This window comes from Mesoplodon mirus, assembly GCF_964341445.2.
Source record: "Mesoplodon mirus genome assembly, chromosome: 9".
Lineage (NCBI taxonomy): Eukaryota > Metazoa > Chordata > Mammalia > Artiodactyla > Ziphiidae > Mesoplodon > Mesoplodon mirus.
In genome coordinates this window covers 109,745,575-109,770,822 of record NC_138985.1, presented here as the reverse complement: position 1 = coordinate 109,770,822, position 25,248 = coordinate 109,745,575, and the positions used below count along the sequence as shown (strand labels likewise).

Genomic DNA, 25,248 nt, shown 5'->3' with positions numbered 1-25,248 from the left:
CGGCTCGTCCCCACAGGACACCAGAACCTGCTTCCTAGCAAGGCCACGCTGGACCCTCTGTTGCCCTAGTTGGAGGCCTTCCCTCTCCACGGGAAAACGCTATCAAACGGAAAAACTGCTGACAGGGTCGTTTCTTTTATAAGGGTTTGCACTTTAAGAATTGTCAAGGACAGAGGGGACAAAAGTAACCTTTCCTTATCCTGAAATTGCACTAATAGACTTGTGAGAGAGTCATTTTGGGTGTGTGATAATCCTTGTGTGGCCCCCATGGTAAGCAAGGACCTGCCAACTGCTCCTCTGTGGGATTTGTTTTTATTGGCTGCGTTGGGTCTTCGTTGCTGCACGTGGGCTTTCTGTAGTTGCAGCGAGCGGGGGCTACTCTTCATTGTGGTGCGCGGGCTTCTCATTGCGGTGGCTTCTCTTGTTGCAGAGCTCGGGCTCTAGGGGCGCGGGCTTCAGTAGCTGTGGCGCATGGGTTCAGTAGTTGTGGCGCACGGGCTTAGTTGCTCTGTGGCGTGTGGGATCTTCCCGGACCAGGGATCAAACTCGTGTCCCGTGCATTGGCAGGTGGATTCTTAACCACTGCACCACCAGGGAAGTCCATAGGATTTTTTTTGTATCAGTGAAATATTAATAAAAATGTCTTGACATTTTAGTGCCCTGTATTTTATAAATACCCTTCTAAGTACATATTTCTTATGTTATGAACCCTTGCAACTGTGAGGTGGATAGAATTGACAGCAGTTTAGGGACTTCCCTGGCAGTCCAGTGGTTAGGACTCTGCGCTTTCACTGCTGAGGGTCTGGGTTCAGTCCCTGGTTGGGGAACTAAGACAGGCTGCGTGGCACGGCCAAAAAATAAAAAATAAAAAATAAGAACAATTGACGGCAGTTTATTTATTTTTAAAATTTTATTGAAGTATAGCTGACTTACAATGTTGTGTTAATTTCTTCTGTACAGCAAAGTGACTCAGTTATACATATATATTTATATATATTCTTTTCCATATTCTTTTCCATTAGGGTTTGTCACAGAATATTGAATATAGTTCCCTGTACTCTACAGTAGGACCTTGTTGTTTATCCATTCTATATATAATAGTTTGCCTCTGCTAATCCCAAACTCCCATTCCTTCCCTCCCCACCCCTGGCAACCACAAGTCTGTTCTCTATGTCTGTGAGTCTGTTTTTGTTTCGTAGATATGTTGATTTGTATCGTATTTTAGATTGCACATATAAGTGATATCATATGGTATTTGTCTTTCTCTTTCTGACTTACTTCGCTTAGTATGGTAATCTCTGGGTCCATCCATGTTGCTGCAAATGGCATTATTCTATTCTTTTTGATGGCTGAGTAGTATTCCATTGTGTGTATATGTGTGTGTGAGTGTGTACACACCACATCTTTTTTTTTTTTTTTTTTGTGGTATGCGGGCCTCTCACTGTTGTGGCCTCTCCCGTCGCGGAGCACAGGCTCTGGACGCGCAGGCCCAGCGGCCATGGCTCACGGGCCCAGCCGCTCCGCGGCATATGGGATCCTCCCGGACCGGGGCACGAACCCGTATCCCCTGCATCGGCAGGCGGACTCTCAGCCACTGCGCCACCAGGGAGGCCCCCACACCACGTCTTCTTTATCCATTTATCTGTCAGTGGACATTCAGGTTGCTTCCATGTCTTGGCTATTGTGAATAATGCTGCTCTGATAACACCAGTTTATAGATGAGAACAGGAAATGCAGATATTTACCAACATGCAGCATGTTCTAAGTGCCTCCTAGACACGCACATCGTGAGGCAGGTGCTGTTGTCAGCACGCCCGATGCATAGTGTGGTTGCAGGGTTTGTCCAGGGTCTCGCGGCTGGTCGGCGGCAGAGGGGCTTGTCGCCCACTGTGTGGCCCCTGCTCTGGGCAGGACAGAGCTGCGGGGAAGCTGTGCTCCCCCGGGGCCACACGGCTGATCAGCGGCAGACCCTGCAGGTCCCCTGACTCCAAATCCAGGCTCTTCCCACTGCCGTCTTAGAAACTGCCACCTCGGGGTGAGTGCCAGCTCCTTGCATAGCTTGGGGCCCACAGAAGGCTTCAAAGGAGAGCCTGTTGGTGGGTCAGGCCTGGATTTCTCGGGCAGAGCGGCCTGGGTTGGCAGCTCCTGCCATGCGTTTTCCTTCTGCAGACGAGCTCACGGTGCAGAAGCAGTTGGGGGCCAGAGGATCTTCCCAGATCTTCCCGGACCAGGGCTCGAACCCATGTTCCCTGCATTGGCAGGTGGATTCTTGAACACTGCACCCCCAGGGAAGCCCTATTTATTTAGTTATTTTGGCTGCGCCAAGTCTTAGTTGCAGCACGCGGGATCCTCAGTTGCAGCATGAGGGCTTCTTAGTTGCGGCATGCATGTGGGATCTAGTTCCCCGACCTGGGTCCCCCGCACTGGGAGCGTGGAGTCTTACCCACTGGACCACCAGGGAAGTCCCGTGCCTCAGTTTCTTTATCTGTGAATTGGGGGTGATAACAAGAGGAACCTAATCTCATAAGGTCATGGTGGGCATCAAGCCAGTTAATAAAGAGTTCCTAGCTCATTGTATTTGCTGTCTTATCCTTCATCCCCGAAGTGAGTAACAGCATCCCTTGGTACTGTGCCATGCCAGCTCCAAAGCTCTTCCTCGTTTGCCTCCTTTTTTTTTTTTTTTTTTTTTTTTTTTTGCTGTACGCAGACCTCTCATCGTTGTGGCCTCTTCCGTTGCGGAGCACAGGCTCCGGACGCGCAGGCTCAGTGGCCATGGCTCACGGGCCCAGCCGCTCTGTGGCATGTGGGATCTTCCCGGACCGGGGCACGAACTCGTGTCCCCTGCATCAGCAGGTGGACTCTTAACCACTGCGCCACCAGGGAAGCCCCCACAACTCTTTATCATCCCGTTTTGTAGATGAGGAAACTGAGGCTTGCCAGCCCTCTGCGCTCCTCCCTCTGGGTCCAGAGCCCTTTCCCCCTCAGCTGCCTGTTGGCTTGACTGCTCTGGGTGCCTGTGTTGGATTCAAAGGTGCAAGAGTCTCAGATCCTGCCCCAGGGAATTTACAGATTGGATTGAGAGAAGGATTGCTTAACTAAGGGGCTGTGTGCACTTCAGAAGAGCAGGAACTTGGTGGGCTGGGGTGGTCAGGGTTCACCTCTTGGCCCAGGAGGGCCCGGAACTGAGACAATTTTTAATTGTTATAAAAAACACACAGCATAATATTTACCATCTTAGCCATTTTTAATATACAGTTCGGAGACATTAAACGTTCAGAATGTTGTGCAGCCATCACCATCACCTCCAGGATTTCTTCCTCTTGTAAGACTGAAACCATCCCCTCTGAACAATAACAATAACAATAACAATAACAATAACAATAACCTCATTCCTCCCTCCCCCAGCCCCTGGCACCCATTGTTCTACTTGCTGCCTGTAGGAACCTGACTCCTCTGGGTGCCTTGTATAAGTGGAGTCACATATTAGTTGTCTTTTTGTGACTGGCTCATTTCACTCAGCACAAGGTCCCCAAGGCTGTAGCATGGGCCAGAATGTCCTTCCTTTTGAAAGCCGAATGCTGTTCTGCCGTGTGGATCTTATACATCTTCTTTATCCATCATCAATCGGTGGACACTTGGGCTGCTTCCACTTTCTGACCATTGTGCATGATGCTGCTGTGAACATGGGTGTGCAAATATCTCTTCCAGGCCCTGCTTTCCATTCTTTTGGGTATAGACCCAGAAGTGGGATTGCTGAATCATCTCAGACATATTTTGAAACAGGCACGTGGAAGCACAGGGAAGGCTCTCAGACATAAACAAATCGTTATTAACTTTGTCCTGGTCAAGGAAAAATTCCATCAAAAAACAGTTTGTTTTGGGCTTCCCTGGTGGCGCAGTGGTTGAGAGTCCGCCTGCCGATGCAGGGGACACGGGTTCGTGCCCTGGTCCGGGAAGATCCCACATGCCGTGGAGCGGCTGGGCCCGTGATCCATGGCCGCTGAGCCTGAGCATCCGGAGCCTGTGCTCCGCAACGGAAGAGGCCACAACAGTGAGAGGCCCGCGTACTGCAAAAAAAAAAAAAAAAAAAAAACCCAAAAAACAACAGTTTTAATTACGGATGTGAAGGAGGCCCACACTGGCAATTCCCTGTAAAGCTCTGCAGAGACCATGGTCTGGGGCAGGTGAGCTCCCCTGTGGGTGTGGATTAAGGAGAACGGGATGGAGGTGGGAGAGAGTTCGGTCAAGGTTGTGGAGCTGGTGAAGCTGGGCTGAGGACAGGCCCTGCGGCAGCAGCAGTGAGCAGAGCATCAGCCCGGGTGGGGGGATCGGGGGCGGGTGGCCCAAGCCTGCGTCCTCAGTGGCTTTGTCAGACCCTGTCCATTCCAGCCAGGGCTCCCGCGCTCAGACAACGGCAGGAAACAACTGGCACCTCAGAATGGTAACTCAGGGAGAGTCTAATAAAGGGACGCTTGTAAAATGTGGGCAGCGTGTGGGGAACCACTGTACCTATGGCGAGTACCAGAGGAGCTGTCACCATCCCCAGGCCTGAAGGAGGGAGGGTGGGAGCCATCACGGCCGCCTGGAAACGGCTGGGGAGGGGCCTCCCTCCGGGGAGGCGTGACCGTGGTGTGAGGGCCTCGGCCAGCGCATCCCGAGCTAGAGACCCCTCCTGGGGGTCCCGACTGTCTGACCCCTGCGGGCAGCAGAGGAGATCGGGAGCCCACAGCAGGTGGGGGGCGCTGCAGGGCGCAGGCTGGAGAAGACGAGGACCCACGGGGGCAGACGGGCAAGAGGAGGCCCCGCTCTTAATGCCGAGTTGAAGGCGTGTTCAGCTGGGCCGTGCCCACTCCAGGCCCCTCTGCCCCTGCAGACCCTGGTCTCTAGCGCGGCGAGCTGCTGCTGCATGGGGAGGGGGCACTTGGACTCTAAACCTCCGGCAAGGCCAAGGGCGTGCAAGCCTGGAGACAGGGCCGGCTACCTTGGCAGGAAACCCTGAGCCTCAGCATATTCTTTTGAACATCATAACCGCATTTTATCTGCATTCTACATCCCTTCAAAAATATTTATTTTTAGTTTGGCTTTCTTGCTTATTCTGCACAATTCCAACAGCTTGTGGCCGAGGCGCTGCGGTCCCTGGAGACATGACGGGCCCTCCCTTCTCCGAGCCCTCACTCCTCCACCCCTGGTGATCCTGCCGGGGCGGTGGAGCCCTGTCGTTGGTCTGTGGATTATAGTCTGTGGTTTACAGTCAGGGGCGCGCTCCGCAGCCCCCAGGGCCCCTGTGCTGCAAGGGCTCTGAGCCCGGATCGCTCGCTCCCTTGGGTTGTCAGATGTGAGATGGGCGTCTTGTGCTGGAGAAGGGGCTTGTGCGGGGGAGAGCCTTGATCGATGCAGGGACCCCCGCCAGCTTGGCCAGGCCCCTGAGGGGCCGGAGGGTCAGCCTGGCCCAGCTTCGGAGATGAGTTCTTTTACATTGAAAAACTTCTTTTTATTATCACCTCTTTTCTTCAAGTCTGTTTATATTTCTGTTGATTTGCAATCCGTGTATATATCCTTTTTTTTAATTCTACGTATCAGAAAAGCTGTCCCACTCTCACGGTCTTGGTTAATGGCTGCAGTTTCACCGAGTCTAGGTGCCACGCTTGGATTTTCAGTGTTTTTCTTGGCCTGATTGACGGGTTCACGTGACACTCTGCCTTCCTGCTGTCAGATGCTGCTGAGATGGCACAGAAGGAGCTGGAATGGGAGTGACACCCGAGGGAGCCTCTCCTGGCCTTGGTTAGCACTGGGGACTCCTCTCATGGTGCTGAGCCCTCCCGATCCCTCCTGATGGCTGATCTGGTCTCGGGGAAAGCTCGTTGAGAATCCTCAAATATTTATAAACATTTTGGGGTTGGCAAAAAGCCGGGCTGTGTTTTGCCAAACACATTTGCCCTCGACTTTTTTTTTTTTTTTTTTTTTGCGGTACGCGGGCTTCTCACTGTTGTGGCCTCTCCCGTTGCGGAGCACAGGCTCCGGACATGCAGGCTCAGTGGCCATGGCTCACGGGCCCAGCCGCTCCGCGGCATGTGGGATCCTCCCGGACCGGGGCACGAACCCGTGTCCCCTTCATCGGCAGGCGGACTCTCAACCACTGCGCCACCAGGGAAGCCCTGCCCTGGACTTTTAAACTGATGTGCACTTTGAGGGAAACAGTCTGCAGCCTCTTCCCGTGTTTACTTAATTTACGCAAATGTTGTTTTCCTAGAGGCCTGGTATGTGCTATCCAAGAAGATGGGAAAACGTTTCTTTCTTACTTTAAAAAAAAATTCTGTTTCTTAGAACCCAGGAAGTTGGATTCTTCCAAGAGAAGCTAAGCTTGACCCCAGGGCCAAAAAAAAAAAAAAAAAAAAAAAAATGTGTGAATCAGCTTGAAACTACCCAGGAGATTCTAAATCCCCATCTACAAGATACCAGATATCTAGATGAAATTTTAAAATCCGATCGAAATCCTTAAAGTAATAAATAGGACGCTCCCATGTGTTATTATTTGAATTCATCAGTCTCCTCGTCTGTGAAATGGCTCTTAGGTCTAACATTCCTCTGCTTCCGTTGATTTTCTGGTCCCTGAATTCTTCTCCAATAGAGTCAGCTTCAGTTTGCTGTTGCAAGTGCTTATATCCGAGATGGAAACACTTTTACCTGAAAAACAGGCCCTACTGTGTCCAAGGATGGAGGACTCGTGGGCTGCTTAAGAATGGTCGAGGGGTAAACATCGCCCCCACAGCCAGGGTGAGAGTCAAAAGATCTGACAACTGCCCCATAAGAGGATGACAAGGTGCACTTGGCCGAGACCCCAGACTGCGGGGCCCTCCCTCTGTCCCAGACCTGCACCCTCACTGTGTCTACTTAATCCACCGTTTCTGCCACATGCCTGAATTCTGGCCCCAGGGGCCCCTCCTGCTTTGGTGTGCACTAGCTTCTCTCCCAGATGCTCTTCCTGTTCTCCCGGCAGACACGGGTACTGCGTAGACCCCTCCTTGCCTGCCACACGCAGGCTCCTGCTCTGTCGACCCTCGTCACGCTCTGTCCCAGCACGTATCAAGCTCGGCCGAAGGTCCCTCCTTCTGGGCTGGCTGCTCTGTTTGAAGGCAGGGAATGTGTTTTAATTACCTCTGTTTCTGTATTTGTGTCCTGCGGCTGCTGTGACCGATGATCGCACTGGGTTTCCTTAAAACAAGTTTATTCTGGCACAAGTCTGGAGGCCCAAAGTCCAAAATCAGCATCACTGGGATGAAATCAAGGGGTTGGCAGGGCTGGGTTCCTTCTGCAACCTGTAGGGGAGAATGCCGTTGCCTTTCCAGCTTCTGATGGCTGCTGCACCCCTTGGCTTGTGGCCCCATCACTTCCATCTTCAGGGCCAGCACCTGAAAATCTCTGCTCTGTCTTCACGGTGCCTCCTCTGTGTCCTCTGACTCCTCTATGTGTGTATGTATTTATTTATTTGGCTGTGCCGGGTCTTAGGTGCGGCATGAGGGGTCTTTAGTTGCGGCATGGGGGATCTTTAGTTGCGGCATATGGACTCTTAGTTGCGACGTGCAGGATCCAGTTCCCGGTCGAACCTGGGCCCCCTGCATTGGGAACATGGAGTCTTAACCACTGGACCACCAGGGAAGTCCGTCTGCCTCCTTCTTATAAGGATGCTTGTGATGGCGTGTAGGGCCCACCCTGCTATCCAGGACAATCTCCCCGTCTCAAGATCCTTAATTAATTGCATCTATAAATGTGTCTTCTTCCAAGAAAGGTAACATTTCTGGGTTCCAGCAATTAGGACCTGCTCTCTTTGGGGCCAGAATTCTGCCTACCACAGTATCTCTCCCCAAATGTAAGAACAGCTCACACCTAGCATTTACACAGCCGGCACAGGAACACCGTGAGATAGGCATTGTCACTCTCCCCATTTCAGGTGAGGAAATCGAGGCACAGAGAGGTGAAATAACTGGCCCATGGGCAGCCAGTAGCAGCACCAGGCTGCTAGCCCAGGCATTCTGGTTCCGAAGACCATGCCCTTGGCCTCTGCACTTCCTGCCTCTGTAACATGGGGTTTGTTGAATGACTGAGTGAAGACAAATAGCTGAAAAGTTTGAAGACTAAAAGGAGATGACTAAGAAGGGGGAGGGAGGAGAGGAGGGAGGAAGGATTCCAGGGCAGGCCAAGTGCCCCCTGAATTGCTCCTGGCTCCCACGATTCCTGAGATTCCACCAGACTTAAAGCACCATTTCAACACGCTAGTCGCTACTGGACTTGCTGCAAACACTCGCTGCCCCCTGCTTTCTTCCCTTCCTCCCCATCTCAAACATTCTCGAAGAAAAACAGGAGCTGGCATGCCCTGCTGTGCTCACGTCTCCCCCCCTCACCTGCAGGGCACGAAAGCTACGTGACCTTCTGCCAGCTGGAGGACGAAGCCGCCTTCACGTGCAGTGCTGACTGCACCATCAGGAAGTGGGACGTGCTGACCGGGCAGTGTCTGCAGGTGTTCCGGGGACACACGTCCATAGTGAACAGGTCGGTGTGCCTGCCAGGCGGGGAGGACTCGGCCTCTCCTCATGGTACCCGGCCGAGTCCCAGGGAACAGAGATGTAGGCTGTGGGGCCCCTGCCCTGGAGGAACTTAGCTTCCCTGGGGAACACGTGTGGACGTGCGGGGAGGTGGTCTGGAGCAACAGCAGTGTCCCCAGCGCAGCGAGCGCTAACTGCCCAGGGCTGCAGGTGGGGGGTTGGCAGGGAGGCACCACCAACACTTAGACCGGAGCCTGAAAGCCCTCCCATGGCCCTGGCAGCACAGCTGCCCCCAGCTGGGTACAGGGAAAGGGGCTGGAGGCTACAGCTCCCACCGAGGGAACAAATTCCAGAGGAAATGGCTTAATTGGTACCTGATGGTGGACTGGGGGCTCGGAGGAGGGGCAGAATGGGGGTTGCTCTGGAGAGGGTGTTTTTAAACCTCTGCTTTCCGTGTTGCCGTTGACGATATCCCAGACCCTCCGTCTCATGGAGGTTTGAATTTTTGCAAAAACGTATTGTGTTTGGTCTGAGCTGAGCCATGGAAATTCCTTGGTGATCAGATCAATTGGACACTATCTCTGCAACTTGGGGCCGTCGCAAACTCCCGAGGGAATGCCCGGTATGAGCAGGAGTCTGGGTACCGGGGCCCTCGTGACCTCACTGGCCAGGAAGGTCAGCTGCCCGGGCAGCGAACTAAGCAGGGAAAGGGCCCAGTGCAGGCGGGCGTTTGGCGGGGTCGGGGTCAGGGACGGAAGGATGTTCTCAGCCAGAGGGGATGCTGGCGGCGTGAGCTTTGTGGAGCCTGGGTCCGGGTGGGACCCGTCTGGCCTAATGTTCCAGTGCACGGTGGGTGGAAGCGGTGGGTCAGCCCGATCATTAACTGCCCGGAGTACCAGCTGCCTGCAGACGGAACGGTGCTCCCACAGGGCGGGAACAGGGGAGCATCCCTGAGCAGAAAGGCAGAAGGGTCGTGTTGGCTCAGGATGGTCCTGAGTGGGGAAGGACCCCCGTGGGGACCCCATAGAGCTCTGCCCCAGCCCCCGCCTCCTGCAGCTGAGCTTTTATCCCCCCTACACCCCCTAGATAGAGCAGGCGAGGCCCGGGGACCTGGGAGACCAGCCAGCACCCCGCAGGCAGGGGCGGAGGAGGGCTGGGAGGGCGACCCGGAGTTCAGCTCTTGCTGGCCTCTTCCGCACTCTTTCTTGAGAAAGAAGTTTGTGACTGAGGAAAAGTGTGGGCCTGGGCTGCCTCCTCTAGTGAGGCTGTGAGCCGCTGGAAGGGCTGACAGAGGATGGGGTGGGTGGAAGCAGGCCACATCTCAGGTGACCAGCCGGCCCCCCGGTTGTACCTGGAAACGAATCAGTGGCTCCTCAAAAGGAAATCTGGACAATTAAGGCTAGAAGTGATGCTCTGCCAGGTGTAGACTCTCCCGAGTGCACACATGTTCACACACAAGTACACATATGCGCTCATGCACACACACACACACACACTGCTTTTGAGCAATTGGCTGTTGTAAACATCTCTGGGTGCATATTTGCATTATTAAGTAACTGTGCTCACAGATGTGTGATGGCCCTGACATGAGGACGTGGACTACACGTCTCGTGTTTTCAGAGCCGGGCCAGGTGTGTGAGCTTCTGGGGGCACCGGCCCGGCCTGGCGTCCCTGCCATCACAGGCCACACCCGGCAGGACTCGGGCCGCCAGAACATCACCCGAGGCACCACGTCGTCACTTTCCTTTAGAAACACACATGTGGTGAAACCCGTACCTCCTGGCATTAGGGAAGAAGCCATCAGTAGAGGGTGTGCTTTTCTTGTGCTGCATCCTTGATGACTTGTGGGAAGTGAGAACCGCCCAGAGGTGAGAGGCCGCGGAAGGAAGTTCTGCTCTGTTCCGTGTCCGTCTTTCCTCCTGCCCGTGCTAGGCTCCCAGGCAAGACCTTTTAAAAGAGGGGGGCACCAGGTGCCTCTGAGACCGAGATGGGGGTCCTGACCCCTCTGTGGCCACACAGACGACACGCCCCATTCCAGGTTCAGGCCGCAGCCCTTTGGGGGTGGTGTGTAAATTAGGGTCCACCCTCATGCCTTTTGAAGTTATACACAGAGTTCTATGCTAGAGACAGATGTGTATTTTCTGCAGAGAAAGTCTTAGCACACATCAAAATGAGAATAGGAGTCATGAATAGTTACTGCTTGGCAGGTTCTGCTCCACCCCCCGCCCCCCCACCCCTCCGTGGGCTCTCCTGGCTCCCTCACTGTCCCCCTGCTGCTGGGGGCCTGAGATTCCTCAGCCTCGAGAATTTCTCAGACTCGGGTCTCCCAGTCACTGGGACCATTCATTCTTCTCACCCATCACCTGGGCTCGTTGAACACATAAGATGCCAGCCTGCCGGGCAGCCCTGCACGCTCTGACCCCTGACCCTTCCCCTCTTGCCACCAGGATCCTGGTCGCCAACAATCAGCTCTTCAGCAGCTCCTACGACCGGACAGCTCGAGCCTGGAGTGTGGACAAGGGGCAGGTGGCCCGGGAGTTCCGGGGCCACCGCAACTGTGTGCTGACTCTAGCCTACTCTGCCCCCCAGGACCTCCCTGGGGCTCCGTGCGCGGAGGAGGCCGTGGCCAGGGGGCTCCTGGTGACCGGCAGCACGGATGGCACGGCCAAGGTCTGGCAGGTGGCCAGCGGCTGCTGCCATCAGACACTGCGGGGCCACACAGGTGCCGTGCTCTGCCTGGTGCTGGCCACGCCCGGCCACACGGCCTTCACTGGCAGCACGGATGCCACCGTCCGAGCCTGGGACATCCTGAGTGGGCAGCAGCTGCGTGTGTTCCAGGAGCACCAGGGCTCCGTCATCTGTCTGGAGGTGAGGTCGGCCTGGCTGCCAGGGAGGCCCCTGGCTCCTCCTCTGAGCTGCCGCCCCACCCAGTGTACCAGTCAGCTCAGGCTGTGGAACAAAGTACCACTCACTGGGCAGCTTAAACGACAGAGATTGATTGGCTCACAGGTCTGGAGGCCGGAAGTCCGAGGTCAAGGTGTCAGCAGGGCTGGTTTCCTCTGAGGCCTCTCCCCTCGGCTGGTAGACGGCCATTCCCCCGGTGTCCTCACACCGTCTTCCCTCTGCTTCCAGATTCCCTCTTCTCGTAAGGACACCGGTCATACTGGATGAGGTTCCACTCCAGTGCCCTCATTTTAACTGAATTACGTCCTTAAAGGCCCTATTTCCAAAATACAGTCACATTCACAGATACCAGGGTTAGGGCTGTTGCCAACACATGAATTTTGGTTTCCGTCCCTGTGAAGTGAGGATTACGTCTACGCACAAACCGTGGTCCATAATTCCTAAATCCAAAAGTTGAAAAAAACGAAGGTTTTTTCTTAGGCTTGGCATCAAAACTCATTTTGATATGAGGCTGGTTGTAGTGAAGTTTAATCTCACTTCCTGGGACTGCGTGTACCTTTGCTGTGGAAACACAAGTGTGTTCCTCAAATCCAAAGACTCCTGGAACACATCGGCTGAGGTTTGGATTAGGGATTACGGACGTGGAGCTGTGCCCACCCCGTGTTGTCGTGAGGATTTAGTGAGTCGACGGCGGACGCAGTGGCTGCTGCAGAGCCTGTTCTTGACGCCCGTCAGCCTGTGATACTGTTGCTATGAAGCATGTGTTGCTATGAGGATGTGTGGCCTGCACTTGGCCGGCATGTCTGCAGGATGTGGTCCCTCCCTCTATCTAGATATTAGGGTCTGGGTGTTCCTGGCCCGGGTCGTGGCCACAGCCCTTTCCCTTCTCCAGGCCAGTTCCCACACCCGAGGTGAGCAGGTTGGGGTGCAGTGCTTGGAGGCACCAAGCCTCTGGGGAGCCACCCATGAAGCGAGGGGGGTGGCCTCAAGGTGACAGGAAGCAGTGTGGCCGTCCCCTGGAGAGCCAGGCCAGGAGGCCCGTTAGGGGTCCTTGAGGTGAGGGGCAGCCCTGGGGCCCCAGGACCAGTGGAGCAGAGAAGGGCTCCGCTTGGCTTGCACAGAGTGACCTCCGGCCCCTGGTGAGCGCCAGAGGGCCCATGTCTGTTAGGCTGGATAAATTGCATTTTTCTAGTGATGGGGGCAGGGCGGGGGATTGGTTGTTACTGAGCTGAGAGTTGGCCACCTGGTTTCTTTTTCTTTTTTTTTTTTAACTTTGATTTTTAAAAAAAAATTTTTATTGGAGTATAGCTGATTTACAATATTGTGTTCGTTTCAGGTGTACAGCAAAGTGAATCAGTTATGCATACACATATATCCAGTCTTTTTTAGATTCTTTTCCCATCTAGGCCATTACAGAGTACTGAATAGAGTTCCTTGTGCTGTACAGCAGGTCCCTAAGCCACCCGGTATCTGATCCCGGGATTTGGGGAGGCAAAGGGAGGACCGGCGGGTACCTGGGAGGCAGCACTGTGTGTGATGGGGAGAGGTGTGCGGGGGGCAGTGGGGATGCGTCCTGGGCGGGGCATGGAGGGACGGGCTCTGGGTTCCTGAGGACGAGCGGGATCTCTGGGCTGAGTCTCCTGGTACCGCCCAGGGGCAAGTCCGTCTCCCGTGTTGGAGTCAGCCTGCAGGGCGCGGAGCCCAGTGTTGGGCACAGCAGTGGGAGTGAATGTGCCCGGGAGCAGACCTGGTGGAGCCCGGACCTCTGCAGGGGGTGCTCAGGAGACCGTGAGAAGCACGAAGGCCAGGCCAACTCGTAGTGTGGGGTGCCACTAGGGTGGGATGGAGTGCTCCCAGGGTGGGTGCCCCACTGTGAGGTGCTCCTGGGGTGGGGTGTCCCTAATGTGGAGTACTCCTGGGGTGGGATGGAGTGCTCCCAGTGTGGGGTGCCCCAGGGAAGGGTGCCCTAGTGTGGGTGCTCCTGGGGTGGGGTGGGGAGCTCCCAGAGTGCAGTCAGTGTTGTTCCCATGAGCACACACCGGGGTCTGTCCAGGATGGGTCCCAGGCGGGGGTGGGGGGGTGAGCGTGGGGGGAGGGCCCTGCTGGGCGGTGGGATGGGGACGGGGCGGGGTGAGGGTGGGCACAGTGCAGGGTGTGGAGGCCCCTGGGGTTGGAGTTGGACGGAGGCAGGGCCCACGCTGTTGGCTTGGGCGGGGAGGGTCGCCCCCAGCGTCAGGAGCAGCGGGCCCCGTTGTAGAGGCCGGTCCTGAAACAGAGCCTGAAGGGACGGGCGCAAAGGCAGCGTACGCGCTGGCGCCACGGCAGCAGTGGCGCTTGACTCAGGAAACGTGCGGCTGTTCCGTTTGTTGGTTCGTTACTTCGTTAGCTGCGAAGTCACAGCCTGCTTCGCCCCACGGTGGGACTGAGGCAGAAAAGCCCCCGTTTTTCAGAGTAGTTGGGGGATAAGATTCTGCTCGATAAGGTCCAGGGCCACCATCCCCACAGTAGATGGCCTGGCGCCTTCCCGAGAAACGGAGGACCTGCCGACCCCCGGCTGTCCAGGCTTCCTTTGCTTTGGTATGACGTCCCCTCAGAGGGGGCCACAAAGGCCCCTGTAGCTTGGATGCTGTATCGTCGCGTCTCCCTGCTGTGTCTCCCCTGTACAAACTCAGGTCTAGGTGTACCGCGACTTGGGAGACGCACGTGCGGGTGACCTTTGGGTGTGCTGGCTTGGCCCACTTTCCAGGGTCCCTCCTTCTCCCCACCGTAGGGTTGGGGAAGACCCTTTCCCTCCCGTCCTGATCTGCCTCTTTAAAAGAAGGGCTTCCCCACGTCCCCCCTGCCATCAGAAACTTGCAGGGCCGCCTGCCAGTCTCGGCCCCAGCCCGTGAGACCCTGGCCATGTGGGGCCGTCCCTGGGACCCTGCCGTCACCTCTGGGCTGAGTGTGAAGCACAGCACAGCGTCGGGGGCGCCACCCCCTGCCCCTGCTCACCTTACCTCCTCCAAATAGGTGACCCTCGGTTCACGTCTGCACGTCTGTTTCCTTCCTGTGTCCCTTCCCTGCACGTCCACATGCAGGTTGAGCCACCTAAGCCAGGGAAGGATCTCTCCTTGGAGACCTCCCAGAATTCCGACCCCCGCAGCTCGGAGAGCGGTGGGCTGCCTTCCCAGACGCCCTGCAGAGGCAGGCAGGGTTCCCGGGGGTCTGGAGACCCGGGATGGTTCTGTGAGCCCTGCGGCCTGGCCTCTGGCATTGAGGAAGAAGCACTTGTGCCGGCAGGTGGAGAGGGAGGGAGTTGTCATCCGTGGTTTCCCGTTAGGCTGAGTGTGAGGTGTCTGCTGGGATCCCGGGGGGCCTGTTCCATGGAGCTGCGGTGTTTACACCGTCCACACCGTCCCTGGGAAACAGGTCAGGCCCTTTTGTGTATTGAGATGAACTTGGGGGCCACCTTTTCAGAGGTTGGGGAGAAGAGAGGAAGCTCACAGAGCTATGCAGCCTCCTATGCCCGTCTCAGAACCATCGGCCCGTGTGGATGAGGTACCCACTGCAGCATCCTGCCTCCTCCTTGCAGGCCTGCAGCCCACTCTGAACATTCCGGGAGCTGAGGCGAGGCCCAAGAAATCGGCCAAGCCCTGGGGGGCCTCTGCCTTTCCTCTTCACTGTGGGATGTGTATCCAGGGTCAAGCACGCCAACCCCAGAGGGTTCCAGAAGCCAGGTGGGGGCAGAGCAGGAGTGCACAGGCCTCCTACGGAGAAGGTGGGCCAGAGCAGAGGTGAGGGCCACTTCCAAGTAACAAACTCAAGGTCAAGCCCGCTGACCACCGAGGGGGACCGCTCCTTTACCCCTGCTCTTCGGAGGGCCTCCCAGGGTCTGGGCTCAACTGGCTGGTCCTTGTGAAGAAGGAGAAAGCGGAGACTCTTTCCTGTGCCTTCATATTTTTAAATTTTTAGTTAAGAAACATTTCAAACATAAAGTATAGCAAACGGTAAAAGGGACAACTATGTACCCACCTTTGAAATGAGATATTAAACATTTCCAGTATAGCCAGAGAGGGACAGGAAAGGCTCTGCCAGGTGTGGGGCAGCCCAAGGGCTTGGGGCATATGCACCTGCCCGTCTGCAGCATCGTCAGGCCCTCCATTCTTTTCCTACAAAACACTGTCCTGCCGAAGCCCGAGGGGCTGGAGCAGAGATTGCTGTTGCCTTTTAGGGATACGTACCGGCTCCTGGGTTAGATCAGGCTGCGTGCATTATTGAATTTACCCTCATGGCCACCTGTAAGGGTGATTATTTTTTCTCATTTTGTACATGAGAAGACGGAGGCTCAGAGTGCGCAAGCAATTTGCCCAAGGTCTCACAGCTGGTAAAGGGCAGAGACAGGATTTGAACCCAGGACTGAACATGCAACCTGTGCTTTTTTTTTTTTTTTTTTTTGGCGGTACTCGGGCCTCACTGCTGTGGCCTCTCCCATTGCGGAGCACAGGCTCTGGACGCGCAGGCTCAGCAGCCATGGCTCACGGGCCCAGCCGCTCCGGCATGTGGGATCCTAAACGGGGCACAAACCCGCGTCCCCCTGCATCAGCAGGCGGACTCTCAACCACTGCGCCACCAGGGAAGCCCCAACCTATGCTTTTAACAAGCGGCTTTCAAAAGGTGTGTCTGGGCCCATACCGTGCTGGAGTCGGGGAGCCTCTTCCGACAGGAGGCTGAGTGCCCGGAGCCTGGCTGTGCTCTGCACCTGGCCCTGCTCACCACCTGGCCCAGCTGCTGCTTTCCCGCTGGCCTGTCGTGAGTGGAGGGGAGGGCGAGGCCGCACCCCTGGGGCCGCAGCAGCAGAGCCCCAGGCCTGCCCTCTGCTTGGGTGGATCACACGCAGGGAGATGGCCCATAAGCCCCGTCCCGTCTTCTCGGAGCTGCCTTGGCTGCTGGGAGGGAGTCCTGCTGGACTGGCCTTTGTGACTCGCCCTGTCAGGGTCTGTCCTGCTTTCCCCACATGCCTTGAGCCTCTCTGGTCTCCGCGGCTGCCCTGCTGCTCCCCGTGGGTGTCCTTTCAGGAAACCAGCCAAAGCAAGCAGTGAGGCATCCGCCCGCTTATCAGCCTCGGGGCTCAGGAACTGTGCTTTGAAAGTGTGCTGCTTTTTAAGCACGTGCGCCAGGCCGTGCGTTGTCGGGACACCCGCTATGAGCAGGAGGCATCTTCCCTTTGTCTCAGCCGCTGTGGACGCTCGGTGCCTCCTTCACGGGGCCGGGCAGACAGAGCTGCAGAGGCTGAGTGGCCTACATGTGCCACTAGGGTCTCCATCTCACAGGCTGCCCATACCCACTCCCCTTATTATAGGTCTGGGAGCCTCAGCGGGTAGTTTGGAGAGTGTGGTCCCTGGAGGTCTGGGGCTGCCTCTGGGAGTGACACTTGGGGGGACAGTAGAAACACTGGGGGCCAGTGGCAATCGGCCTGGGGGGGCAGGATGCAGACAGTGCTGGGCAGCCTGAGGAGGGGTCCTGGAGGGCAGCTTTCCCCCCAAAGATGAGGGGGGATCAGCACAGAGAGGACTTGTAAAGGGGAGCGTGGGGGACTTCCCTGGTGGCGCAGTGGTTGAGAGTCCGCCTGCCGATGCAGGGGACGTGGGTTCGTGCCCCGGTCCGGGAAGATCCCACATGCCGCAGAGCAGCTGGGCCCGTGAGCCATGGCCGCTGAGCCTGCGCGTCCGGAGCCTGTGCTCCGCAATGGGAGAGGCCACACCAGTGAGAGGCCCGCGTACCGCAAAAAAAAAGGGGGGGGCACGGTGTGTGCCCAGGGATCTCAGGGCACAGCAAGGACACGTGCACCTGGGGAAGCCGGGCCACATTCAGGCTCCAGGCACAGGGCTGAAGCGGGGGCCCCGAAGGCCGAGAGCAGGTGGGGATGCCAGGCAGGTTCCCCTGCCCTTCTCGATGGTGGTGCAGACGGAGGGAGGACTGGGCGATGTTCTGAACCCTGCTGGAGCCCTCGGGTGTGCGGACATCGCACGCGGCCCTGTCCTCGGGGAGTGGACCGCAAGTGGGAGAGGCCAGAAGCCAGGCTCCATTGGCTGGGCCAGTCGTAACCCCAGTAGGACCGGAGGGCAGGGCCTGAGAGACGCAGGCCAGGCCTGTCGCCCACTTGGTCCACCCTCAGCCTCTGCCTCCGAGAGGTATACGTGTCCCTCGAGATTCCACCCCCTCTGCCGTAGCGATTGGCCCAAGGCCAAGTTTGACCTGTGCTGTGGCTGTGGGGTGGAAAGATGCACTGGGCCAGAGTCCTATTCTCCGGGATTTAAACTGGGAAGTAATATGGGGAAACTGAGTCAGCTGTGGGAATTGGAGTGGAAAGTGGCCAAGATGGGTAGGTAGTGTGTGCTCGAGCCAGGAGGACTTGGGATGAGTTCAGGATGCCCATTCCAGGGACTTCCCTGGCGGTCCAGGGGTTAGGACTCCGTGCTTCCACTGCAGGGGGCACAGGTTTGATCCCTGGTCGGGGAACTAAGATTCCACAAAACAAACTAGGCCTGCCACCTGCGGCCCCTGGGCCCCAGCAGTGTCCTGGATGGCTGTCTCGGGGGCTTGTAGCCTGCCCTCGTCTTCCTGGGCCCTGCAAAGTGGGAGGAGGCCTGGTGCCATCAGCCAGCTAACGGCAGCTGAGTACCCCACTCCGCCAGCCTTCAGTTCTCGTCCGTGTCTCCAATATCCAGAGGTGCTGTGCTGGTCGGGAGCTCTCTGGGCCGCGTGGTGTTTGCTGTAGGGAAATTTGCAGAATTATTTCAATTGTCTTTGGGCTTCCCTCGCGCTAGTACCCTGTCCCTCTTGGCAGGGGTGCTCCTGGGAGGGGGGCTTCCTCATGCCCTTCCCTTGTCTCCCAGGCCCTTTCCTAACCTCCTGCAACGCCAAGAAGGGGTGTGAATGCCACTCCAGCTGGCAGCGGCGAGCGGGAAGTGGGGGAACCTGTGTCCAGGGGCAGGGGGGCAGGACCCCATGATGGCCCCTGGGTGTCCAGCTCCGGTCCCAGCAGAGGGCTACCTTACACACACCGTGGTCAGTCAGGTTACTTCTAGAGCTTTCTCCTATCTCCCTTCCCCAAGCAGAAGTCCAGTGTGAAAGCCCTGCCCTGGGTGCCCTTTTCTCAGCTGGAACAGTACTGGGGAACAGAAGTAGCTACAGGTGGAGTCACATTGACCTTCCCGGGGGCCAAGCTGTAGGAACCTGCTGAAGAGAGACACCTGGAAGTAGCAGCAGCAATGCTGGCCGACATTTTCTGGTCCTTGCTCTTAGGGTGCTGAGCGCTGTACGGTCGTGTCTGAGCAGCCCAAGGAAGGGTCTGGCGTGATCCTTGTCTGCGGGTGAAGCCGCTGAGAGCAGAGTCACTGACATGGCCAAGGGCGGGTCAGGATCTGAAGCCGGGTCTGCCTGAGCTACACGGCCCTGAGGGGAAGAGAGGAGCATCGTGACCTTGGGTGCTGGAGTGGGTAGTGGTGGGGGGCGACCCAGGGGCAGGGGCATTTCTGGCTTGTCCACAGTGTCTCCACTGAGACCTGCCTGTGCCCGTCCACATTCCACAGAGAGAGGTTTGGAGGGGCTTCCGGGGGTGCCCCCTATGGTCAGCGGTACCCGTGTCCGGTGCCGACCCTCCCTTCCCCCCCCAGCTGGTGAACCGGCACGTGTACTCAGGCAGCGCCGACAGGACGGTCAAGTGCTGGCTGGCAGACACGGGCGAGCGTGTGCGCACGTTCGCGGCCCACAGACACAGCGTGAGCGCCCTCAAGTACCACGCGGGCACCTGTAAGTGACCCCCCCCCCGTAGCCCCAGCCTGCCTGTCCCCTTCACGCCCCGCCCCCCAGCACGTCTGCTCTCGCCCAGACCTCTCTGCGGCTTCTGACTGCACTCTTCCCTCTTTGAGCCTCAGCTGCCACTCAGTTTGGTCAGCGGCCAAGGGCGGCGGCTGTGGCCCCTCAGTGCATGTGTTTGTTCCTCCAGCAAAAGGAGTTCCAAATAAGGGTGTTGGGCCTCCTCCCACCTTTACCCGGCTAGTACGCGCAGCGACCTGCTTGTTCAGAGGACCTCAGGTCAAGAGCAGGTCTCAAGGACACATTCTAATTCTCGAGACAGTGACACCACTTAACTCCAGTCAGACTTGAGGGCCGCATGGGTTTGGCTTCACTTGGCATTAGGTTTGACTACAGATAAGAGAAAGTCCAGACAACGGGTTTATATAAGATAGTGGTTTATTTTTCTCTCAGGTAGAAGAATTTCAGAGGCTGGCAGTCTAGGCTGGAATGGATGGCTCCACAAAGTTGTTAGACACCCAGGTTCCTTTTTTCACTTCACTTCATCATCCTTAGCATGTATTGGCCATCTTTAAGGGGGGACCTCATGGTTCAAGATAGCTGCTGGAGCTCTAGCCATCATATGTTTTAGGCAGGCAGGAAGAGGAGGAGGGAAGGGCAAAGGTGGTGTCTCCTAGATGAGTAGAGGCCCCTTTAAAGATCTTTCCTGGAGACTCCACCCGAGGACTTCTGCATACATCTCTCTGACCACTGCCTGCAAAAGAGACAGAATAATAAAAGCTCTTGTCTGGGGATACTGCCGCCAGGATTAATCAGGGTTACTTTGGAAAGAAAGAAGGGCAGTGTGGCTTGCTGGGTAGTCAGCAAACTCTCTGTCCCACAGGTCTCCAACTGTCACACATCTGGGCTTTCCTGGCTCTGTCCAACTGGCCAGTTGTTTACACCCCAGACACACGCAGAGGACAGGCACTGTTCTGGGGAAGCAAAACCCACAACCTCACCACACCTACATGGGAGGGGGGCTCCCAGGTTCCTGGACATCTCTTTCCTAAAACGACCCCAATGTTATATTTTGTCATCAGCGTCCTCTCCCTCTCTCCCTCTCCCTCTCCCTCTCTCTCTCCCCCTCTCTCCCTCTCCCTCTCTCTCTCTCCCTCTCTCTCTCTCCCTCTCCCTCTCTCTCTCTCTCCCTCTCTCTCTCTCTCTCTCTCTCACACACACACACACACACACACACCCCTGCAGCAGGAAGCCAGCCCCCCTAGGTGAAGCTGAGCCTGAGAACCATCTTCCTAGCACAGCAGTGAGGGAGCAGACTGGGGTGGGGGAGGAGCCACAGTGGAAAATTCAAGTTGACTTCACAGCACAGGTGTTAGATGAAGATAGAATGGATTTCCGAAAATAGAGCGTGAGATGCCCTCAGGATTTAGGTGTCTGACGCAGAAAAATGATTTTTTTCCTGTTCCTGTGTCCAAGCCTGTAAGTGTGATTATGGCTCCGCTCCTGTCGGGGACCTCTAATTTAAAGAGAAGAACGTTGCCCAGAGCGCCTCCCCGTGGCAGCGGCTGGGATGAAACCTGCCGCTGCAGCAAATCCCACAGACCCTACCTGCTGCCCGCTGTTAAGGAACTTGGTCCTTGGTCTTTGCCAACAGGCTACAGGAGGATCAGACCTAATTCTGGACCCTCTTCCCACCCTCAGGATGCCCAGTAACCACAGTGCATTGGTGGAGGGGAAGGCAGGAAAGGAGCTGAAGAGGCCGAGAAATGAAACTTTCCCTCCAAGTCCACATTCACTAGTAGCTTTAGCAGCAAACCTGGGACTAGGCAGGAAATGGGATAAGGAATAGACACCCCAAGGACAGGGAGCCCCCAGGGGGTGCTTACTGTGGCTCACTCAGGCTGCTGGGTGGCTGTAGCAGATGCTATGGGTACCACGCTCAGGGGCACTTCCTGCTGCAGCACCTGAGGTCCTCTGCCCGAGGGTGTTTTCCTGTGAGGCAGGTCGTGGGAGGGCTGGGAGTTGACGGATAAGTAGCCCAGTGTCCGCCCCTTCTCCCAAGGGCCCCCAGCAGTCACCTGCTCCCTTAAACACCTGCATGGGAGTCCTTCCTTCCTGTTTCTCTCCCCACTTCCTGGAATGCCCTGCCAGGTGAACTGTTTGTACTCGAAACCTAGTGTCAGGGTCAGCTTCTGGGAGAACCCGGGCTAAGATGGTAAGTGGACCAGGGAGTTTCTCTGGCCAGTGCCGTCAGTGTGGTCCCTGACCAGCAGTATCAGCATTACTTGGAATTGGCTAGACATGCAGGTTCTCAGGCCCCACCCCAGACCTCCTTAAATCAGAAACTCAGGTGGGCCCAGCCTGCCCTCGGGAGTTTGAGAACTCTTGGACTAAGTTATGTAGGAAAAAGCCCAAGGGAGGCAGAATCGGGAGGTTCCCCCTGGGAGAGGTTGGGCAGGGGCCCTCTAGTGAACCCCGGAGGCACTGGGTTGTGTTTGGAGGACCAAGTTCATTACTGAGGAGGGGGAGGAATGAGTTTCTGGTTGGTCCTTGCCCCAAGAGGCTGCTCAGATGGTGGAGGGGGAAGGGATGACCCCCCCGAGGCAGGGGCTTCAGAGCTGCTGGAAACACCCGGCAGGGAAGCTAAGCTTCACCAAAGGCTTCCACCAAATGGCCTGAGAGTGGGAAGCTGGGCCCACGTGGTACTCAGGAGGGGTGGAAACACCTGGAAGGACTTGGCAGGCTGACCTGAAGCCCAAGGGCGGTGGGGCAGCCAAAGTCCTGCAGAGCCGGCTGCAGCCCACAGAGGGCGCCTCCGGGCCCCTGGGCGTCACCCTGAACTCACAGGAAAGTACTGAGATAGGGAAGGTGCCACCTCCTTCCTTTCAAGGGGCTTCTGCTGTTTCCCATTTGCAATTACGACATCCCTGGGAGGCGAGCGGACGGGTCCCGGAGAGGGTCCCCGGCACTCTCCCCGCCCTGTCCATCCACGCCCCCCGCCCTGCGGAGTCCCGAGGGGACGAGGGCTCTCGGGCGGGAGGCAAGTGCCGCCGTGTGTTCACAGTGTTCACGGGCAGCGGGGACGCCCGCGCGCGCGCCTTCGACGCCCAGTCTGGAGCTCTGCGGAGGGTGTTCCGCGGCCACGCCTTCATCATCAACTGCATCCAGGTAGGCGCTCTCGCCCTCTCCGGGGCCCCGTGGCTGGTTGGCAGAGCGGGGGCGAGCCCGCCTGCACCTCTGCCTCGGAGGGGAAGGGGGGCAGGCAGCAGCGCTCCCCTGCGGGCAGAGCCTCCCCGGGGCCGAGGCCCCCTGGGCTGAGCCTTCCCCGTCAGGCGGCCTGAGCGTTCGCAGCTCAGGCCGCCGCTGGCCCGAGGCAGGGCGGGGCCTGCACCTACGTGACCCCGTAGCGCGGGGTCGGAGGGCGGTGGCGCGCCCCCTCCAGCGCCGCCCACGCTCCGCGCCCGCAGGTGCACGGCCAGGTGCTCTACACGGCCTCGCACGACGGCGCGCTGCGCCTCTGGGACGTGCGCGGCCTCCCGCGCGCCCTGCCGCCGCGTCCTGCCGCCCCCAAGCGCAGCCTCTCGCGCCTCTTCAGCAACAAAGTGGGCTGCGCCGCCGCCGCGCCCCTGCAACCGGCCTGAGACGCCCCGAGCGGCCGCGCACGGACCCGCGGAGGGAGCGCGGCTGTCGGCACCGGGGGCTCCGAGGGCAAGTACCGGTGCGGCGGTGGTGCCTGTCCTCCGCGTCCGCTGACTTCCGAAGCCTTCGCCAAGCCGCCCGTGGGGAGGCCGTGCCTGCCCGCCACCGCGTCCCCAGCCCGCCTCTCGGTCCCCACCCCCTTCGGCCAGAGCCCCTGCGGAGCCCAGCCCTCAGCCTGCTCTCCGGCCCTCCCAGGACCCTCCCGACTCTCAGGGTCTCCAGCCCCACGGCCCCGGCGCCCGAGGTCCTCCGAGGCCAAGCCTTTCCTGCGGAGCGAAGCGGACGCTTCAGAAAGCCACACACCGGGCCTTCCCTGGCGGTCCAGTGGTTAGGGCTCCGCGCTGTCACTGTCGAGGGCCTGGGTTCGATCCCTGGTCGGGGAACTAAGATCCCACAAGCCGCGCGGTGCGGCCAAAGAAAAAAAGCCACAGACTGTCGTTATTTTGGCAAATTGTCCACTTGTGAAGAACCGAAATACAGGTCCTTAACAGTGCTCTGCGACACGTCGTCTTTTGTTCTGCCCACGGAGTCCTAGCCCCATCCCAGAGGGAGAAGGGGTGCCGGGAAGCAGGGGCCTCACGCTCGCCTGGGCCAGGCCCCCTGGGGTGAAATGAGGGGCTGCGGCCTCACAGCCCCTCCGGTGTCACAGCAACGCCACTCGAGTGGGGAGTGGCATGGGAGAGACCAGGGAGCAAGGAACCGGCTCCTCAGCTGCCTGGGTGACAGCGGGGACCCGCTGCTATTCCCGCCGGAATCGAGGAGGCCTCTTCTCTCAGATGTGGAGCAGAAAGGCCCCCGCACAGGGGCCAGCTCCGCGCCCCGCGTGGTGAAGGCCCTGGAGGTGCACACAGGAGGCAGCTGGAGTACCTGCCCGGAGGAGATGAAGGAAGAAGTGGGGCTCAGACCCTAAGAGGCCCTGAGGGGAGCCGCCCCCAGCAGCCCCTCTTGCATCGGGAGGGACTCACGTTCCGCACCCACAGGGCCCTCCATGCCAGGCCCTGGCTGGCCCCCCGCCCCGTGCAGGAAGAGGAAACGCTGCAGAGGACAGTGTCTGCCTTTGAGAGCTCAGCGTCTAGCCAAGGACAAGCCTCCCCGGGGAAAAGGCATCCCTTGATGCAGAGAGGTGGGTGCGCCAGTGTCTTCCTGCAAGATGAGTGGCAGGACGGGCTTCACCTGCTCGCTGGGGTGCCCAGGTCCATTCCTGATGGGTGGATCCCACCCCCTTGGGAACAGGTACAGGGTATTGCCACCAGGGCCGGTAGAAAGGGTTGCATACCTCTGTGATGGGCTCTAGGCCCGACCCCCAAACCCTGGGAACCCAGGGGCCTCGCCAGGAAAACAGGCTGGCTGGTGAGAAGAACCTGTAGAAGCTGCATCCCCCAGCCTTCTTTGGGTGGGGCTCAGCGCAGAGTACAGGTGAGGGGCTCCACTGCGCGGCCTGTCGTGTCTGGGAGCGCCCACCTCCTAGGGGTTCTTCTTCTCCAGGGCCCGAGGCTGCGGTTACAGCGGCAGGCCCACCCCTGAGGGGCTTTCGGGGGAGCGGAAGTGCACTTCAGGGAGGGCAGGCAGAGAGAACCACCTTGAGTACCTGCGCCGATTTAGTCACCTTCTCAGTCTGCTGTGCTGACAGAGGCGGTCCGGGTAACCAGACTCGCTCCTTGGTGCTGACAGCTGATGCTGCCTTCCTGCCTCCACAGCTCTCGCTAGCAGGGCAGGCAGCTTATCCAGCCGCTGGGGGCAGATCCTAAAACGGCTGCTGCATTCGTTTTCTCCAGCCTGCCTCTCCCAGAGAAAGAGTAAGAAGTGAAAAACCGCGATTTTGCATTTATATAGCATGACATATTTGGGTAAATTTTATTTCAGTAATTTTCTTTTTTGTGTGCTATCTTTGTCTGGTTTTGGCATCAGGGTGATGGTGGCCTCATGGGATGAGTTTGGAAGTGTTCCTTTCTCTGCAATATTTTGGAAGAGTTTCAGAAGGCTAGGTGTTAACTCTTCTCTAAATGTTTGGTAGAATTCGCCTGTGAAGCCATCTGGTCCTGGACTTTTGTTTGTTGGCAGTTTTTAAAATCACAGAGTCAATTTCAGTACTCGTAATTGGTCTGTTCATATTCTCCATTTCTTCCTGGTTCAGTCTTGGGAGATTGTACCTTTCTAAGGATTTGTCCATTTCTTCTAGGTTGTCCATTTTATGGCTGTATAGTTGCTTGTGGCAGTCTCTTATGGTCCTTTGTATTTCTGCAGCTTTTCCTTTTTCATTTCTAATTTTACTGATTTGAGCCCTCTCCCTTTTTTTCTTGATGAA

The 25,248-nt window shown here is 57.4% G+C and overlaps 1 protein-coding gene across 2 annotated transcripts in view; it reads left to right on the top strand.

Annotated features, from left to right (window-relative positions):
• The window catches only part of WDR86 (WD repeat domain 86), a 37,910-nt gene that overhangs the window by 2,564 nt on the left and 10,098 nt on the right, over positions 1-25,248 (top strand). The window contains exons 3-7 of one of the 2 annotated variants that reach the window (XM_082632133.1): positions 8,406-8,547; positions 10,988-11,408; positions 19,103-19,238; positions 22,309-22,412; positions 22,712-23,013. In XM_082632133.1, coding sequence (XP_082488259.1) covers positions 8,406-8,547; positions 10,988-11,408; positions 19,103-19,238; positions 22,309-22,412; positions 22,712-22,885 — 977 coding nt within the window. In that variant the 3' untranslated portion in view covers positions 22,886-23,013. Of the gene's footprint in view, positions 1-8,405; positions 8,548-10,987; positions 11,409-19,102; positions 19,239-22,308; positions 22,413-22,711; positions 23,014-25,248 lie in introns of those variants that run through there. The other variant, XM_082632134.1, reaches the window with a different exon arrangement.